This window comes from Pelobates fuscus, chromosome 12 (genome assembly GCF_036172605.1).
Source record: "Pelobates fuscus isolate aPelFus1 chromosome 12, aPelFus1.pri, whole genome shotgun sequence".
Lineage (NCBI taxonomy): Eukaryota > Metazoa > Chordata > Amphibia > Anura > Pelobatidae > Pelobates > Pelobates fuscus.
The window spans coordinates 12,286,569-12,307,944 of record NC_086328.1 but is presented as its reverse complement, the minus strand read 5'-3'; the positions used below and the strand labels follow the sequence as shown (position 1 = coordinate 12,307,944).

General features: G+C 41.7%; 1 protein-coding gene across 1 annotated transcript in view; it reads left to right on the top strand.

Moving 5' to 3' along the window:
* SLC7A5 (solute carrier family 7 member 5) overlaps positions 1 to 21,376 on the top strand; it is a 45,664-nt gene that overhangs the window by 14,920 nt on the left and 9,368 nt on the right. The window contains exons 2-6 of the mRNA XM_063438046.1: positions 325 to 450; positions 14,680 to 14,785; positions 15,732 to 15,776; positions 16,081 to 16,204; positions 17,052 to 17,155. Of these exons, the coding sequence (XP_063294116.1) occupies positions 325 to 450; positions 14,680 to 14,785; positions 15,732 to 15,776; positions 16,081 to 16,204; positions 17,052 to 17,155 (505 nt within the window). The remainder of the gene's footprint in view (positions 1 to 324; positions 451 to 14,679; positions 14,786 to 15,731; positions 15,777 to 16,080; positions 16,205 to 17,051; positions 17,156 to 21,376) is intronic.

Here is a 21,376-nt window from a genome sequence, read left to right as displayed (position 1 = left end):
TATTTTCTCTTGTCCAAAATAAACCTCACAAGCCATATCCCCTATACTCCTTTATAATATATTTTTAACATTCAATGTTTATGCTCTTACCACCTCTGCGTAGGCACTAATCCTTGTATCCACTGCCTTATTTGTGATATTTTGTCTTTCCTTACCGCCCTAGCAATTTGTTTGCACAGTGTCTGTGTTTGTCTGCTCTGTATTTCTGACATTTGCTTGTTGAATGTGTTGCTTGATGAAGATTCACTGTGTCCCTTTAAACTGACCTTTTAAACATTTGAGTGTTCTCTAAATAATTAACGTCTGCTTTCTCCTGTCTTTCAGTATTGCTGACAGCAATCAATTGCTACAGTGTCAAAGCAGCTACAAGAGTCCAGGATGCGTTTGCCGCTGCCAAGCTGCTTGCCCTGTGTCTGATCATTATCCTGGGATTTGTCCAGCTGGGGAGAGGTAGGACTGATCGACGGGTACATAATGACATCATTGTGTGGTCATATGTTGTCACACCTGTTTATAAACGCAGCAGTGACATCATATTGCACAAAGAATAGAACACTCTATCTCCCACTGATCTTAACAATAGCACTCATGCTGTTAACAGCTTTTCTACCAATAGTTTGCAACCGGGGTAGGTTTAACCCCTTAACCCCTTAAGGACCAAACTTCTGGAATAAAAGGGAATCATGACGTGTCAGACATGTCATGTGTCCTTAAGGGGTTAAAGGGACATTTTACTCACCTTAATTCTATGTACCCTTAACATAAATTCTGGTGTAATGATAGTCCAGTCCTCAACTCCCTTCATCCAATTCATTGTTACTGCAGCGATTTGCAGAACAAAGAGAATTAAAGATTTTAGTCCCATGACTCCGCTCTGTGACATCACCTGTACTCAGTATCCGAAATGTCTTTTACACGTTCTCTCATAGCTTTCTATGATAGAACCTGTGGATCAGACATGCGTTTGAGGCTGTGTACATCTTTGTTCAAGAAAAACAAATATTACTGAAGCTGTTAAGCCAGCTAGATATCACCGATCCCTTCAAATACAATTGGAAGTAATGCTACTTCATACTCTTAGAGAGAATACTGTTTTTGTTTTTTTTTTAGACAAATTTTTGCAGGAAACATGGTCTGTCTGTCACTCCCACCCCCTCACCAAAATGTAATTCCCAGATTAGAAACTCCCTTTACAGCCCAGACTTAGGCGGCCTGTTAGATAAATGTTTCTCCTAACATAGGGAATGTACAGCACGCTCTGTTAAGCAATGATACCCCCCCGCCCCCCCCCAAAAAAAATATCAGTTTTTCACCTTTAAATATGTTGACTTAAACTTGTTGACAATTAACCCCTTAAGGACACATGACATGTGTGACATGTCATGATTCCCTTTTATTCCAGAAGTTTGGTCCTTAAGGGGTTAAATATCTTCAGTGTGATCATTGCATCATTTTATTAATGTCGGGTGTGATTGCTGTACCCTGTGCTGTCATTAGGTAGTTAAAGGAGCCCCTGGGTTAGAGCAAGCATCTCAGGCCCTCTCCAGACAAACTACATCTCCCATGATTCTCTGGCTATCTTTTGCCTAAAGTTTGGGATCCCTGGGTTAGAGGGTAGTTAGGATAAGAGTACCGTCACTCTAAGCCAGAATCATGGAAATTATAATCCACGTCATCTTGAAAGCAGTTACCGCCTAACCCAAGCGCACATTACTGATATACATAATGATGCAGTATGAAGACGCAGTATAAGACGCAGTATGATGACGCGGTATGATGACGCAGTATGATGACGCGGTATGATGACGCGGTATAATGACGCAGTATGATGACGCGGTATGATGACGCGGTATGATGATGCGGTATGATGACGCAGTATGATGATGCGGTATGATGACGCGGTATGATGACGCAGTATGATGACGCAGTATGATGACGCGGTATGATGACGCAGTATGATGATGCGGTATGATGACGCAGTATGATGACGCAGTATGATGACGCAGTATGATGACGCGGTATGATGACGCAGTATAAGACGCAGTATGATGACGCGGTATAATGACGCAGTATGATGACGCGGTATAATGACGCAGTATGATGACGCGGTATGATGATGCGGTATGATGACGCGGTATAATGATGCGGTATGATGACGCAGTATGATGACGCGGTATGATGATGCGGTATGATGGCGCAGTATGATGATGCGGTATGATGACGCGGTATAATGACGCAGTATGATGACGCAGTATGATGACGCGGTATGATGACGCAATATGATGATGCGGTATGATGACGCAGTATGATGATGCGGTATGATGACGCGGTATGATGACGCAGTATAAGACGCAGTATGATGACGCAGTATGATGACGCGGTATGATGACGCAGTATGATGACGCGGTATAATGATGCAGTATAATGACGCGGTATGATGATGCGGTATGATGACGCAGTATGATGATGCGGTATGATGACGCAGTATGATGACGCGGTATGATGACGCAGTATGATGACGCGGTATGATGATGCGGTATGATGACGCAGTATGATGATGCGGTATGATGACGCGGTATGATGACGCAGTATAAGACGCAGTATGATGACGCAGTATGATGACGCGGTATGATGACGCAGTATGATGATGCGGTATGATGACGCGGTATGATGACGCGGTATAATGACGCAGTATGATGACGCAGTATTATGACGCGGTATAATGACGCAGTATGATGACGCGGTATGATGATGCGGTATAATGACGCAGTATGATGACGCAGTATGATGACGCAGTATGATGACGCTGTATGATGATGCGGTATAATGACGCAGTATGATGACGCAGTATGATGACGCGGTATAATGACGCAGTATGATGACGCGGTATAATGACGCGGTATAATGACGCAGTATGATGACGTGGTATAATGAAGCAGTATAATGACGCTGTATAATGACGCAGTATGATGACGCTGTATAATGACGCAGTATAATGACGCTGTATGATGACGCTGTATAATGAAGCAGTATAATGACGCTGTATTATGACGCAGTATGATGACGCGGTATAATGACGCAGTATGATGACGCTGTATAATGAAGCAGTATGATGACGCTGTATAATGACGCAGTATAATGACGCTGTATGATGACGCTGTATAATGAAGCAGTATAATGACGTTGTATAATGACGCTGTATGATGACGCTGTATAATGACGCAGTATGATGACGCGATATAATGACGCAGTATGATGACGCTGTATAATGACGCAGTATAATGACGCTGTATGATGACGCTGTATAATGAAGCAGTATAATGACGCTGTATAATGACGCAGTATGATGACGCTGTATAATGAAGCAGTATAATGACGCCGTATAATGACGCAGTATGATGACGCGGTATAATGACGCAGTATAATGACGCAGTATGATGACGCTGTATAATGAAGCAGTATAATGACGCAGTATGATGACGCGGTATAATGATGCAGTATGATGACGCGGTATAATGACGCAGTATGATGACGCGGTATAATGAACCAGTATAATGACGCTGTATGATGACGCAGTATGATGACGCGGTATAATGACGCAGTATGATGACGCTGTATAATGAAGCAGTATAATGACGCCGTATAATGACGCAGTATGATGACGCGGTATAATGACGCTGTATGATGACGCTGTATAATGAAGCAGTATAATGACGCTGTATAATGACGCAGTATGATGACGCGGTATAATGACGCAGTATGATGACGCGGTATAATGACGCAGTATGATGACGCGGTATAATGACGCCGTATAATGACGCAGTATGATGACGCGGTATAATGACGCGGTATAATGAACCAGTATAATGACGCTGTATGATGACGCTGTATAATGAAGCAGTATAATGACGCTGTATAATGACGCAGTATGATGACGCGGTATAATGACGCAGTATGATGACGCGGTATAATGACGCAGTATGATGACGCGGTATAATGACGCGGTATAATGAACCAGTATAATGACGCTGTATGATGACGCTGTATAATGAAGCAGTATAATGACGCTGTATAATGACGCAGTATGATGACGCTGTATAATGACGCAGTATAAAGACGCAGTATAATGACGCAGTATGATGACGCAGTATGATGACGCTGTATAATGACCGCAGTATAATGACCGCAGTATGATGACGCAGTATAATGACCCCAGTATAATGACGCAGTATAATGACCGCAGTATGATGACGCAGTATAATGACCGCAGTATAATGACGCTGTATAATGACCGCAGTATGATGACGCAGTATAATGACCCCAGTATATTGACGCAGTATAATGACCGCAGTATGATGACGCAGTATAATGACCGCAGTATAATGACGCTGTATAATGACCGCAGTATAATGACCACAGTATGATGACGCAGTATAATGACCGCAGTATAATGACCGCAGTATGATGACGCAGTATAATGACCGCAGTATAGTGACGCAGTACCAGATTTGGTTTTCACTTGCAACCTTTTAAACATGTACAGATTTACCTGACTTATACAATACTACCGTACATCCGGCTTACCTACACTTTGTGGAACTGGAAAGGGTAACTAAAACAAAAACAAAATCAGCTTATTAAACAGGTTTTTCATGTTAGTTAATATCACTTCCTCCAGTGTGAGCCGCCGTGTTCCCTCCAGTATGAGCCGCCGTGTTCCCTGATTATTCTACAGACAGCAGTTGGTCTGTCTAACTGTTTGGATCAGTGACAGCAGCCTGATATGCTCTGCTTAGAGGAGGACACTGACCCTCGCTCACTGACATTAGAGAAGCTGGGGAGGGGGATAATAAATGCCCAATATTACACTAACTGACATTAGACATTGGTAAGATAGCCTTAGCTATCATGCTACAAGATAAAAAAGCGAGTTTCTCATGATAGTTCCATTTTATGAGATTAGAGTCGTCATCCTTTGGCTGGCTGAGGGTGATTGACTTGAAGTCCTGTAACTAAGTGTAAGTTTGTTGAACCTGTTTATTTATTCCGTGGCACTCTGAGCACATGCATGGACCAGGAATTGGATATCCCTCCTCCCCTACTATTTGCCTCTCTGCCAGCGACTATCAAAGGGGCTGAACACCTCGGGTGGAATTAATTTGATAAGGCGGCTGCTTGCCTCATCAGAAAATCTCCCCCTAAGAAGATTACCAGCAAATCCCAATCATTTTGCCTGGCTTTGGACCTAAAGCAACCTGTCTTCTGTCTGCACTGTGATTTTACCCTTTGGGCATCCAGTTCTCTGTAAACCTAGTGCGCAAGTTGACTTAGTTTAACGTAAGACAAAACTGGATTGCTGTTTGCTGAGCAGGAAATGTCAGAGAAGCTGCGCTTAGCCGACATTGTTGCCAAATAGCACAGAGATTTTTTTCTAGTGTATAAGGCACACAGTGTACTCTGCAGGGCACAGACACATATATGTGTACACTGCAGGACGACATCAGAAATACACAGTGAGAAAAGTGAGAAAAGGTGTATTGGGTAGGACCCTCCATTCCTACTGTGCCTATAGGTTAAACGTGTTTTATTAGAATTCAGTATCTGGCTTGTTTTATGTATTGTACAGCGCTGCAGAACACGTTAGTGCTATATCAATAATTGGAATTGTATTAAAAGTGTCACTCTGACAAATGACCATCTACTGAACTTAGAGACGTGCTTTCCAAACTGTTTATAAGACACACAGAAATCTGTTGTTTATCTTAACCAATTTAGGTGTTTTTAAAGTGAACGTGATCTTGATATCTTGAAGGGATAATTTTCATTTGGTTTTACAAAAACAAAAAACTTAGAAACTTAGGGACCCCTCAACACCCTTCTGCTTTCCGTATATATATATATTTGTATTTATTTTTTATTTTTTTGTATTTTTGTTAATTTGTAATTTGTAATTTTTTTTCAATTTTCTCCACTTGCACTTTTTTGCATTGTGATGTATTTTCCCACCACGTTATCAGCTTGTCCTCCAATTAGCGATGACATACACAATGTAATGGACAGTAAGGGACAAAGTTAAATTGTTAGAGGCAGCTTAGGTGCCTAAAGGAATCCACTCAATAGAAGGCAATAAAATTAATTAAAAACCCTGTGTGAATACATTTCAGGCCCCACAATTCCCACTTACAATATTCTAAGTCCCTATGATGTCATTGCTATGAAGATCACCTTCATCTAAGTCGACATCAATGTGTCACCGACCTCACCACAAATCGAACAAACTAATTCACACTTTGGCTGTTTGGGTCTACGTATTGCACTTTGGTTGCGGGTTAACAGAATTTACAGTTTTTAGTCATTAAACCCCCATCTAAAAAAAATAATAATAATCAGCTGCGTCTTGTTTACAGATTTTTGTAGAAATCTGTGCCCAAAAATAAAAGCACACTTCCACTTTCCCTTCCTGTTTTCTGTGCTTAGAGCAGAATATTACCAGCAGATGCCAGACTGCCTGTCCTCAATTGGCTGTTATATTTTGTAAAAAAAAAATTAAGGGATCATTTACATAACAATCAAATAAACTGAAACCCAAAAATGGCAAAATCTAGTTCCATTAAAAAAATATATGTGTGTGTGTATATATATATATATATAAAATACACCTGGAAAATTAAGAGTGTGTGATTTATTTTTTTTATAAATTCACCTTATGTTTTTTTTGTGTGTTGTTTTTGTTTTTTTAGTTTTTGTCAGCGTGCGGTTTCCCCCAAAGTGCTTGGTTTAATGAATAAATCACATTGTGATATTTGTTGCATTTTTATAACTGTACCAAAATCAGGTGACAAGTGTCAGATTTGTGCCTAAAACATGATTTTAAAAAAGCCCCCCACCCTACCCACAAAAAAGTGTTAATTGGTTAAAATATTGAAAATAAAAAAAATATTTTTTAGTCAGGCTAATCCATGTGAAGAAAGCAATATATAAATGTATATAGAATATAGAATGCACACCATAACAATCTCAAAAAAATTTACATTTTATTATGTACAAAAAAAGTACCAGAATGAAAACATATAAGAAAAAATGAATATAAACAAAGTAACAGAAGTAAAGGCAGATACAATAAAATAATAGTAATAAATTACCACAAAAATCCTTACAAGCCTCAGACAGAAACACGAGTCACCAAACCCCCCTGGTACTTTTTTGTACATAATAAAAATTAAATATTTTTTTTGAGATTGTTATGGTGTGCATTCTATATTCTATATACATTTGAATATTTAAAGCACTTGAGCGAGTGCTTATATGGTTTGCACCTGGCTGTTCTTTTATTGTTTTGTCTCTCCGTGTGCTGTTGTTTTAAGAAAGCAATATATAAACATAAAAAAACATTGGGAAAAAAAGACTTATACTTAGTGAAATAGAAAATAAGTAAATATTACTTTAAATACTTTTTTTGTATTTTTATCCAGTGTTAAGAATCGTTCTGTATTAGTTTGTAGATGTGCTGTTTTTTTTTTTTTATATATAGGAAGACACAGCTAGTGGTCCCTCCCTCCCCCCTTCCATGAACTTCGCAATGATTTGTTCACGCATAGCAAAGAACTTCACGGCGACATTGTGCCGCACAATTAGTATGCCTCTGGTGACTCCATTCTTCTTTGTCAAACGTCAGCACATTGTGAGAGTCAGCCTTCACCCTGCAGCTTGGCCCCTGGCTCCGACAAATTCAACAAGACCGCTTTATTATAACATGAAAGAGAAAACACACACACGCAAAACAAAAGAGTGCGCAAGAATGAGGGTAGATTCACTTTTGAGACCCTGCTCGCGGATCAGCCTCTCCAAAACTAGCAGAGACATTCTCACTGTTGCGCTAAGTCTTCTCTTAGTCTCGTCATGACTGCGAGTGAGTGCGTTGTCATCGTACGGAGCCTTTCTACTAAATAGGGAGTTGAGAAGAATCCGCAGGATAATTAACAGTGACAGGAGATAATGGGGCAAAGGGAGAATAAAAAATACATCTCACAAAGCTAGTCGTATGCTGTTTACCTTGGATGGAGGGAGAGAGGGAAGAGATAAGGCAACAGGATTTGCTAGTAACCAAATGGCTTTCTAACAATAACATTCACAAACACCAGCCAGCCTGAAACTGAGATTAATGGGAGTTGTGGGTTCAGAATTTCTGGAGTGACATAATGAGAATAAAATATATTTCACATATAATCTCTTACTGAAGCAAACTCTGCTGTCTGCGTTTGACCACAATACCATGTGTATATAATGAGCTAACGGAGTATATAATGAGCTAACAGAGTTTACAGTGAAGCAGCAGAGTATATTATGAGCTAACATAGTTTACAGTGAGGTAGCAGAGTATACAGTGAGGTAACAAAGTATACAGTGAGGTAGCAGTGTGTACAGTGAGGTAACAAAGTATACAGTGAGGTAGCAGAATGTATACTGAGGTATCAGAGTATACAGTGAGGTAGCAGAGTGTATGGTGAGGTAACAAAGTATACAGTGAGGTAGCAGAGTATACAGTGAGGTAACAAAGTATACAGTGAGGTAGCAGAGTGTACAGTGAGGTAGCAGAGTATACAGTGATGTAACAAAGTATACAGTGAGGTAGAGTATACAATGAGGTAGCAGAGTGTATACTGAGGTATCAGAGTATACAGTGCGGTAGCAGAGAATATAGTGAGGTAGCAGAGTATACAGTGAGGTAGCAGAGTGTATACTGAGGTATCAGAGTATACAGTGAGGTAGCAGAGTGTATAGTGAGGTAGCAGAGTGTACAGTGAGGTAACAAAGTGTACAGTGAGGTAGCAGAGTGTACAGTGAGGTAGCAGAGTGTATAGTGAGGTAGCAGAGTGTAAAGTGAGGTAGCAGAGTGTTTAGTGAGGTAGCACAGTGTACAGTGAGGTAACAAAGTGTACAGTGAGGTAGTAGAGTGTACAGTGAAGTGAGGAAGTATACAGTGAGGTAACAGAGTATATAGTCTTATTTAGCATCTCCCGTTCACATTACCCAGGTGTGAATCATGCAGAAGTCCTACTATAAGTTATTACCTCAGTTAACCATCAAAGAAAAAAGAAAAGTAGAAGAAACAGAGAAATAAAGGGAGGAGAGGCAAAAAAGGGCAAAAAAAGAAAGGGGACACATTATTATTATTATTATATTTATAAAGCTCCAACCAACAGCTATTATCTGCAGTGCGATACAATAGGTGGACTAACACAGGAACAGATGGGGTTGAGTGTCCTGCTCGAACGAGCTTACATTCGAGGGAATATGTGTACATACATTCACATGCACACCTACTGGCATGATGATGTAATATATAGGTAAGAGCACGGCTTACATAAACCTTCTTACACAGAGATTCTCCCAAACCCAGCCAGAACCTCTCAATTTGTATTTATGCAAATTGTTACCGGAGCTGGATGATTTCCGTATGTGAATGACATGCAAACACACAGCCAGACACGCACTCACAGTGTCCGTCACAGGATTTGTCACAGTCCTTCCAGATGAAAAATGTCGAAAGATCAGGATGTGATTTTACTGTGTTTTCATTCACTTAGATGGATCTGGGGTTTATTCACTAAACAGTGAGTTGCTAAGAGTAGTCATAGAAACATAGAAACATAGAATGTGACGGCAGATAAGAACCATTCGGCCCATCTAGTCATTCAACAAAACATTTTTTTAAATTTTTTTTCTTCTTTGCAATTTGGCCAAACAGAGTTTTACAAGTTGTCTGTCTGCTGATAGCAAAGCACTGTGCACCGCATCACTGTAATTAACCTGGGATGGCGCACGGCTCAGTCACGCTGCCCTGGGCCCATGCCTTGTCTGCAGAGTGCAATAGGCACATGTTAAAGGGTTGCAGTGCCTGCTGACTCATCTGCCTCCCACATTTAAAGCTATATAGATAACTCCATGCCACACTTACTGTCAGTGTACACATGTCTAGTCCAGTCCTGCCACACCGATAGAGGAGCCAGTCTGCTGGCATTCAGTTATATTACTGTGAAAGACATGAAAATATTGAGTAATCCAAATTACTAATATGGGGGGGAGGGATGGGGTCTGAGTAATTACTCTTTTATTATCAAACCCCAAACTCTATGCTTATAGGCAAGAAAAGTGCTGCCCCTTGGTATGTAGTATTCATATGGTACAGGAGGAAAATCAATCAACGAATTCAGTAAATAAAAAAGTATCCAAGAATGAATGTCTTTAAATAAAGAACCGATTTTGAATAATGTACTCTGCAGGGCAGCGCTTTTCATGTGCTGATCTTAACAAGAAAGAAGTGATGTGTTGAATGCCTTGGAAAAGTTGGTGGAAGTGTTTAGCAGTACTGGACTGAGCCCGGGATGTTTAGATATTATTATAATAACCAAGATTCTATTAAAGAATAATTAATTTTGTCCCTGATAGGGAAAACATCTGCGTTAGATTCTTTTATTTTATATGTCTTTCTCAGTTTCCCAGTCATTAAGCCTCTTTAATTCCAGAGCCAGTGGGGAGGGTGACAGTATTCTGGCCCCATAGGTCATGGTACACAACACAAACCGGTTTAGTGGCATTATACACAGAGCGGAATTCTGATCTGGATAATTAAGAGTTAATCCAATTATGTAAAGAAATCCTGGAGCCAAAATCATCCCAGAATGGTGATGGTGCCTGGCCGAGGGGCCCCATGTGACTGGCTTGTCAGCAGATTAGCTGTTAGTTTGTCATGTGGCTGTTTAAGGGGCCAGTCAGATAGTGTGCCAATCTTCTGTCTCCCCGCCTGGGCACAGGGTCTGTTTTGAACTTTGCCTTCACATTGTGCATATCAGGTGAGCTACACCTTCATTTCTACCCGTCTCCTGACTTGTGAAGTTGTGACCTTTAAATTAAAAGCTGAGTAACGAAAAATGACAAATGTAATGATAACCTATTATTTTATTTTTTTACATTTGTTTATTCTGGTTAATAAAGTGACTCTTTTGGCATCTCTACTGCCTTCTGAAAAAAGCTCAGAAAGGATATCTTTTGTTAATTCATATCCAGTTATTCGTATAGCACCAACATATTGAGGAGCAATGTACAATAGTCAAGACAAACCTTTATTCTAGCAAGACATGCATGACATACGGGAGCAGTAGCTGAAGAGGGCCCTGCCTGGATAGCTTATAATGATTCCTGCGGATTTGCCCACCATTGATTTTATCGATCTGGCCAGCACAGTCCACTGCCAATGCTTGTTAAGACCCCAATAAAGTCAATGGACACTTGACACTGTCAAAATCATGTGAATGCTTTATTTTATAGAAAGAGATGGATAACGTGGAACAAATAGAAAAAATACTATTGTTTGGTACATCCAGTGGACTGCATGATAGGTGCAAGCAGAGCAACCAAGTAGCCAAATCAAAGCAAAAAAATAGGCAACTTCAAAAAAACAACAAATTATACTGTTAGGTGTTTCTCCCCCCACGCCTTTTATTGGGTTTGGTCTACATGTTGCATGCCTGCTGTGACCTACCTGTTTAATGAGCAAATCAAATAATGTGTGCGTTTGGAGCCTGATAAAGGGATCTCTGATTCCCAAGGACAGATTAGACCGCGGAAGAGAAAGAACTGTGTCCTTGTAAAAAGTCTATTTTACAAAACACTTGGCTGAGACGGTGGACACTCGTATAGCATTTCATAGAGCTATGTCTTGAACCTGTGGGAAAGTAGACACAGTGCTTGCGTTTTATCAGTCTGTGTGTGTCTCAGCTAGCGTAATTAGAAATGAAAAAACAAAGAAACAGCTTCGTTTCCAACGTGATGTAAAACTGCACCTGAATTCTATCAGGATTATTCACTAAAGCGAGAATTCAAAGTTAAGGTCAAAACAGTTGATCGGGGGAAAAAAGGCATCTATGCCTCCAGTTTGATTACTCTGGCCTTATATTTGAATTCACTTTGATTCTTACTGTAATAAATAGACCTTTACGACTTTTATCTAAAAACTTAACCTGAATTTGCGGAGAACTGACAGGGGAACTGCAAATTTGAGACCTAAGTAGTCAAATTAGAGAAACAAATCTAAAATTCAGCATTTGTCCCAAGTTGTCTGTTTTGGCCTAGAATGTACCATTTTTGTGTCACTTCACTGCAATGCTCAGTTAAGTGAACACACTGCGTCGGTTTATTGTGGGAATCCTTGACTACAAATGGCAAACGGGCTCTCTGTAATCTCCTCCTCCGACCTCACACAGTGGTCTACTTCAGCAACTCATACAGCAGGAAATACTCTGGACCTCATCTTCACCAAACTCTGTTCCACCTCCAATCTCACAGAAACCTCCACTGCCTTGATCTCGAGCATCTCTCCACCAAACTGCAAACTCTCCTTTTACCCATCTCAAATCTCACTTGCCCTAACTCAGCAACCTCACTCTACAACTCTTCTCTCTCCTCTCAACTTGACATCATGGCACCTCCTACATTTAAACGCAGAAAGCGTTCCCAATTACGACCCTGGCACACCAAGCTGACCCAATATCTCCAAAAATGTTCCAGACCTGCTGAATGCTGTTGGAGAAAGTCTCACTCCACACCTGACTTCATCCAGTATAAATTTATGCTGCGCTCCTACGCACTAGCTCTTTCTTCTGCAAAAGTAAATTACTTCAATACCCTCATAACCACACTCTTTCGCGAACCCAAATAACTATTTCACAGTTTTAATGCTCTCCTTCGCCCTGTTGCTCCCCCTCCTCCTACCACCCTCTCTGCCTCAAACTTTGCAACCCACTTCACTGAGAAGATATCTACAATCAGGGAAGAGATCTCTAACCTCTCTCCCTCCCCTTCCAATACATCACCCAACCCCACTCCCTCCCCTGTTCTATGCTCACTCACACCTACTACGGAAGAGGTTTCTGCTCTGCCCTGGTCCTCCCACCCCACCACCTGTTCCCTCGATCCTATTCCCTCATATCTCATCCGCACTTTGTCTCCCTCTCTTACTCTTCCTCTCACTAACATTTTCAATCTCTCCCTTTCCTCTGGCACATTTCCCTCACCCTTCAAACATGCAACTGTAACCCCAATTCTGAAAAAGCCCAGCCTTGACCCCAACTCCCCATCCAGCTACCGCCCTATCTCGCTACTGCCATTTGCCTCCAAGATCCTTAAGCGAGTTGTGAATGCGAGATTGACAGACTTCCTTTAATACAACTCTCTGCTTGACCCGCTTCAGTCTGGATTCCGCACTCGTCCCTCTGTTGAAATAGCTGTGACCAAAGCTAAATCTCACGGCCATTACTCTATCCAAATTCTCCTTGATCTTTCTGCTGCCTTTGACACTGTTGATCATCAACAGCTACTTCTCATTCTCTGTAATCTCGGTCTACTGCTCTCTCCTGGTGCTCCTCCTACCTTTCCCAACGCTGTCTCTGGCTCTGCCTCTTCTCCCCAACCCCTCTCTGTTGGCGTTCCCCAAGGTTCTGTCTTTGGTCCCCTACTGTTTTTTATCTATACCGCCTCCCTTGGTAAACTCATCAGCTCCTGTGGCTTCCAATATCATTTCTATGCGGATGACCCACAAATCTACCTGTCCTCTCCTGATCTCTCTCCGCCCGTTTTGACTCTTGTCTCTGACTGCATCTCTGTGAATTCCAACTGGTTGGCTGCTAACTTCTTTAAACTCAACCTGTCCAAAACAGAACTTCTGGTCTTTCCTCCCTCAAGTGTTGCTACTCCCGTGTCTGTCTCCCTCCAAGTCAACGGCGCTACCATCACTTCTACCTCGCAGGCTCGCTGCCTAGGTGTTCTCTTTGACTCCGACCTCTCCTTCAACCCTCACGTCAAGTCGATCGCCAAATCCTGCCGCTTGCTTACAAGTCTCTACACAACCTACCTATCCTCCCTAATACACAAGTATGTCCCATGAAGGCCCCTGTGCTCTGTCGAAGACCTACGTCTATCCTCTGTCCGTACTCCCACATCTGATGCGTATCTCCAAGACTTCTCCAGGGCTGCACCTTTTCTGTGGAACTCCCTTCCCTTCTCCGTTAGACTTTCACCCAGTCTCCACTCATTCAAAAAAATCTTTGAATACACACTTCTTAAGGAAAGCATATTATTTAAACTGTTAGTGGGTTATCATCCCCCTCCCCCCCATGACTCCTCTCCTGCAACTGTCAAAAATAACTTAAGTTCTCAGTGAATACTTTTCTAGCAACCTATTTCATTACCCCTACTTATACCCTTTGTGTAACTTTACCCCACTCCCTCTAGAATGTAAGCTCATTGAGCAGGGCCCTCCACGTCTCTGTTCCTGTGCGTCTCTGTGTCTGGCTACAATAATGTGTCCGTTAGTCCACCCATTGTACAGCGCTGCGGAATGTGCTGGCGCTATATAAATAATAAAATAATAATGATAATCACATAGCAATTCATCAAGGGAGTTATTACACAGTATACAGAGGGAAAGATATTGTATTAGCTAATCACTGAGTTGCAGGAATATAATCTTTACATTTCAGTTAAACCGACATTATTTTACATCTTTTAACTTTCCCTAATCATTGTCATAGTATCAGATGATGCCGTGTAAACTCCCATGACACTTTACCTTACCAAGCATTTTAAATGTCTGTTTTTTTCTTTATTGTTCCCTTTTTACAGGAGATGTTGAGAATCTTAAAGTAGAAAATGCATTTAAGGGGACAACTACTGATGTCGGACAGTGGGTCTTGGCTTTATACAGCGGCCTTTTTGCCTACGGAGGATGGTAAGAGGAAACCTCTTGGGGGTGGGGGGTAAGAACGTACATGCGTAGATTTAGCCTTTACTGTATACAAAGAATCACACAATGTATACATTGCAGGAATGTGATTCATGGTCTGGTAGTGGCTGTTAGAAGTTAGATCAGGGACTGTGGGTGGAAGAACACAGCAAATGACTAATGTTGGTCCTATACCTTTAAAAGTGATTCCCCTCTTTCTTTGATGAGACCCTCAAACATTGCTCTCTGGGGAATGTGAGGATCAGCTTGAGGAAACTCTGATCTGTAAAAGTGTGGTTGTTTCATGGAATCGCCTGCAAGCAGAGGTGGTATGCTTTAAATACACCACGTCCGTCCTTGTTAAAATGTGACTAAAATTGTCAAACTGGAAAAATTAGCTGCAGTAAGGTTTATTTTCCAGGCTAACTATGTCCTGTTTTCCTAATCCTTCACAATTCTCCATTCAGCAAATAAACCACGCAATTTGAAATATCACAAGGAACAGAAACGGTTACTTTCGCTCGGTGCATTAACGCAGGGATGTATTTACCACAAGGCAAACAAGGCATTTGCCTAGGGCAGCACTTTCAGGGGGGGCGCCAAAAAATGCCACCCCAAGCTTCCAGACAAATGCCTTGTTTGCCTCGTGTTCTTTGGCTCTTCACCTTACTGTGAGTGAGTGATTGTAGCGGTCAGTGTGTGTCTGTGAGTGTGTGTGTCAGTGTGTGTATGTCATTTTATGTGTATCTGAGAGTGTGTGCCTGTCAGTGAGTGGGTGTGTCAGTGTGTGTCAATGAGGGCATGTGTCTGTCAGTCAAAAAAATGGCCTTGACACGAACTGGCGGGGCAAATTTTGATTTTGGGTGTGCTCGAATTTAGTCGTGCCTAGGGCAGCACAAATCCAAAATACACCACTGCATTAACGCTGTCCCTTTCTCCATTTTCAATTTAGGAACTACTTGAACTTTGTCACAGAAGAAATGATAGATCCCTATAAGTAAGTTCTGCTTTACATTTTCTCATTAGCCAGTGCTGGCATCATGACAATGAAACCCTGAGAAATCATTTTAAATCCAGCAGATTCTGCTTAATCGGAGGACGTCACATTCACCTGATCTTCCAGTACCAAAGGGTTAAAACTGTCCACATGACATGTGATATCTAAATTAAAGTCACATGCTGAGTCTGTCTGCTCGGATCAGAAATGCATTAAATAATTTGTATCCCCATTATTAATGAAGCCCCCTGCCCCCCCCCCCCCCCCATATGGCATTCCTAATAATACGTCTTTTTATTTGCAGGAACCTTCCTCGTGCAATCATCATTTCCCTGCCAATTGTGACGCTGGTTTATGTCCTCACAAACCTGGCGTATTTTACCACGCTGACGCCGGAACAGATGCTGAACTCGGAAGCTGTGGCTGTGGTATGTTTAGCTTCTCTCATTAGGTTTAATCTGGCACTGTATGTGCCAGAAGGTGGAGCAACGGCTTACTCATCCTCATTGAAGGTTTAACCCCCGTAGGACCAGTGACAATCCATGTTGCTATAACGTGTCATTAGATACTCATTGCCATTGTGGCATTTTCTGCCTTTTTAAAATCAGCATCTCATTTTATGTTTAAAGCGACAGTAATGACTGTGTTAAATATCTGCTAATATTGACTGTAAGGCAGGTATCTTAAACTCTGTCCCCCTCCTCCCCCCTCCCCACCTAGCTTTTGCAGGACTACAATTCCTATGATATGTTTTAGTTTCAATTGCATTCAAACAATACCAGGAGGTTGTAGGACATCAAGATCTGTGGGGTAGGCATGCTGCTGTACAGATTGTATTATGACATTTAGACCTCACTGGCATTCAGATCATTTGTGAATTTATCCGTATAATCCTCTAGCACTTTAATATACACTTAGGACTCACTTGTCACAAGGCTTTACTATCATTTTATGGACCAGGTTGCTTTGACAACATATGTTAACATAGATTAGCTTTGATTTAATAACCTGTCTGAATGATTCAATACTGTGATATAAACTCTCCAAACGATTTAACTGCACAAATCCCTATAGCCTTTAATGATGGTTTCTGTATATTAATCCTTTGGAAGTTTGTTCGATCCAAATTAAGACATTCAGAAATGTTATTAAGCCGACACCATTATTAGATAAAATTGTTAGTTTTGTAAATGAGGACGTGAAATAGTTATCCCTTTAACATTCTCACATCGGTAAATCTAACTTCTTCAACATCACTTTGCTTTCTCAATGCAGGATTTTGGGAATTACCACTTGGGGGTCATGGCGTGGATCATCCCAGTCTTTGTAGGGTTATCATGTTTTGGTTCTGTCAATGGATCGCTGTTTACGTCATCCAGGTATATGCGATTCTTCTAACGTGTACACACCTCGATTTATACGTATTATTGACATGTAACAATGAATCTAATGAGCTGAGTTTGGGATTGAGAGACGAGAAAGGGGGAGTTTACTAACTAAAGGAATAATTTAAAACCCTGTGTTTAGTGCCCACATGATTTAGGACATTAGATGTGTAGCTAGAGGGGCCAGAGGGGGCCATGCCCCCCTGCATCATGCTGTGCTCCTCCTTGTGCCCACCCTAAATACACAGCCATAACATGGGTTTCAATGGGTGTATTACAAATGCATTTTAGGTACAAGTTGCAACCTATTAGAGTGGTTTCTGTCTTTACTTGTTTTTTTGGCATTTACTATTAAAAAGGGGATATCACGATTATTCACTAAAGTGTGATTTGTCAGTAATTTATAATGATTTTCGAATCTGACGTCAATCTAGTTTATACAGCATAAAAAAGTGCAATCCACATAAGTGATGAGTAGTGATGTCCCGAACAGTTCGCCGGGAACCATTCGCCCGCGAACATAGCATGTTCGCGATTGAGAACACGCGCGATGTTCGGTCCGCCCCCTATTCGTCATGGAGGTGGGAGGGTCTGGGAGGGAGGGTCTGCTGCTGATTGGCTGGAATGTGTCTGCTGACTGTGCGGTACAGGGTCAAAGTTTACTCAATGATGACGAATAGGGGGCGGACCGAACATCGCGTGTTCGCTACCGCGAACACGCTATGTTCGCCGGCGAACTGTTCGGGACATCACTAGTGATGAACAGTGCAGCCTATTAGACAGAACCCCCTCTTATGGTTCTACAAATATGGTATGTAGGGAAAAATGGTATACAAAGTATAACCTGTGTCTTGGGCCCAAATCAGTAATATCACAAAGTGCAATCACACAACACCACCTAATCGTGAACTGGTGTTAATAGTGATAAATCTGTTACCTGGAGTAAAAGTGTAGATGGACAATTGCACAGGTGTAGATGCTCTGTAGAAGAGTAACAATAAAATAGGGGGAAAAAAAGAAAAACTTATAGTGTAATATTTATTTTAACAATATAAAATACAACCAAAAACCACACTCACAATTTAAAATGGCACAAAAGAGAATATATTGTGCAAAAGAGTTTTGTCCACTTATCTCCTGGGAGTAGCACACGATACTCAGGAAGTCCAGTGGAGTCTTGGAGAGAGATAAGACCTCAATTTCACCCCTCTTGTCAATCCAAAGTCATCAATTCTCTATGGGGGAACACTCCTTTAGCTCAGGCTTCTTATCTGGAGCCATGGTGCCAATATACTCTGCTCGACGCGTTTCGCCTGAGATAGACTTTTTCAAGAGCATCTAGTTTCACTTAACACAAAACCGATTGGAAAGAAATCCCTAATTCAGCTATTTGGAAATAAAATGTAAAATCTTATTTGAATTCCCAGGGGCGGGGCCTGACAGCCGAGCCAAGAGGACGCTCACCGCGACGGCTCCTGCATACTGGGGCAAAAAAGCGAGAATAAAACCCAGAAAAGTTATTAAAACAGCGACGAAAGGCCTCCTGGGGAAAGGAGTAACCGAGCGGCACACAATGATACCCTTTAAGCGACACCTGCATCGGCGCACACCGACCACCCTGGAGAGGCCTACCAGCATGGCTGGCGCGGGAGAGACGGCCGCTCTCCTGCCGCCGGATACGGCTGGAATCCTGCCCTGGAGCCCTCGTTCCCCCCCCTCTGGACCGGCGGGGGTTATCCCGGGCCACCCCCACACGATCCCCACATTAAGAGACGCCCAAGCGACAAGCTTACCGAGTTCGGAGGGCAACAGTGCAACTTCCAAAATGGCGGAAGGCTCACACAACGCAACCCTGTGCACAGCCTGGAAGGCCACAGAGCTACGACTCAACGACATATTCAGCTCCTTTTGGGAGAAGCTGGAGGCGCTCCAGTGGCCCACAGAGCAGGAGCCCCCACTCGGAAATATCGCACGGGGCATGCCACGGAAAGCCCCAGAGCGTGTCACAGCATATCCACCGCACTACTCCTTCAGGCCGAGCAGACACAGGGGACGAGCCACCTCGAAAGCTGGGGCCTGGAGCCACACTGAGAGCGGGAGCAGCCAAAAAAAACAAGCAACCAAAGCAAGAGGGACAACTACAGTAAAGCGCCCAAAATCATCTCACCCACGCGCAGAGATCCAGCACGGACCCCGGACCGGCGCGGCCCAACGAGCAAGATTGCAAACGCAGAGCTCCAGGGGAACTAAACCGATGGCAGCAGTAGCCCACCCATACCGGCGCTACAACAGCCCACAAACGCACCGACCACAGAGACACTCAAACGGGACTGCACATTGCCCACCAAGCGGGCCGACTTCCCTCTTTGGAACTCCTCACCCCAACGCCTCCGGACCACGGAGAACGAAGCACAGCCCAACGCACTGGGAAACCACCGCAAACCAACAGGGTATAGGTTGAGAGACTCAATACTGGGGCAGCCTCCCAGAAGCTAGGACCGCAGTCTCCAACAGAGAAGCACACACACAATTTTTAAAGGCTCACCACACACAACACCGCAGACTTATCACTGTACATAGGCATACCCCGCGTACACACACACAATAGGCCTCAGCAAGCAACCACATACACCCAAACACCTGGGGATCAGAGGGGGGCAACACTCTTATACAAAACACATAATGAACCTACCGATATGTCTAACTCTAATGCAAATTGGTTTAACCAGAACGTAACTTTTATTATGTCTTGCTTTGCCTACTATTTAGCTTAGCATTCTATAACAACTGTTAATTGATATATAATGATTATCTCCTATATTCCTGTCTAGTATTTACCTCGGAATGGCACACGCAATTCGCTACTTAGTCTAGACAACAATGACTAGCATGAAGTACTCATGAAAAAAAAAAAAAAAAAATTGTGCTCGCACTTCCAACGCCATGTCACTGTCTTTAAATGTTTGAAAATGTTATTGTCTGTTCCGCTGTTGTGGCGATGCAAGCTTCTACAGTATATTCTTTGCGCATCAAAAATAAAGAATTAAAAAAAAAAAAAGTTAAAATCTTATTTGAATTCCCAACAATTCAAGGGTGTAGAGGGAGCACAGACCATTGGCAGGATACTGTGATACGGAATCTGATGGCGCTATATAAATAATAAAATACTAAAAAAGAATAATCCCTAAAGGGAGAAAAATTAAAAATTAAAAGTAAATTTCAAATTTGCAGGAAAGTACCCCACTGGAAGGACACCTGACGTGCAAAACGTTTCCATTTGCCTAAAATGTACTATTCATATTTATATTGGTCATGGATATCTAATGGGTTAAACAGAACAGATTGTAATATGTATTCATTACGCGATATATTTAAATCTACCAGGGTTATCGGCTAAAGTGAGAATTCAGAATGAGTATCAAATTTAAGGGCATTGTAGCCGTACTGGAAGAATTCTCTAACTCAGCTACAATTCTGGTTCGGTTAGTCTTGCCTTGTATTTGAATTCTGACTTTATTTAATAACCCTATATGAGTCACTACACCTATAGTTGATATTAATATTGAATGGTGTCCCTTGTGGCAAAAAAATTGAACTGCTTGTCACAAATTCATTAAATTAGTAACAGTTTACAGTTCTAAACTTTCGTTTTCAAACCATGTAGGACACCGTTATGACATCATTTATAATTCTAATGGGAACACATGGGTCCTTATTGCATAATGTTTTTTTACATTTTTCCTTTTTTTTTTTTTTTTTTTTTAACAATGTTTTATGTTTAGTTCTTTTTCTGTATTTGAGAAAACAAAAGTAATGTTTTGTTAATGCCGTCCCATTATGTAGAGGGATTACACTGGGTCTGCTGCAGTTTAACTACTTTGGTTAACAGATATCATAAAAGGGAAGAGGGTCTGCTATTACTATAAACAATGTATCATCAAAGTAAAGTCATAGATTAAACCCTGTTTACAGCCAAGACAGATAACATTTTGTGACCAGATAACAATGTGTAAAGTAAACAACACAGAAAGGTTAGCTGGGTGAAATCTGCCTCTAAATTAAACAAATTCTAATGACACATATTTAAAGATGTCTGCCACTGCTAACATGCATACTTCACTGATGTCAGACATTTCCGTTTAGACTTTGTTTTATGTTGGACATTTAAAATGTTGAGATAGGACATGCAACAATCCTTAATTTAACCGTATAACT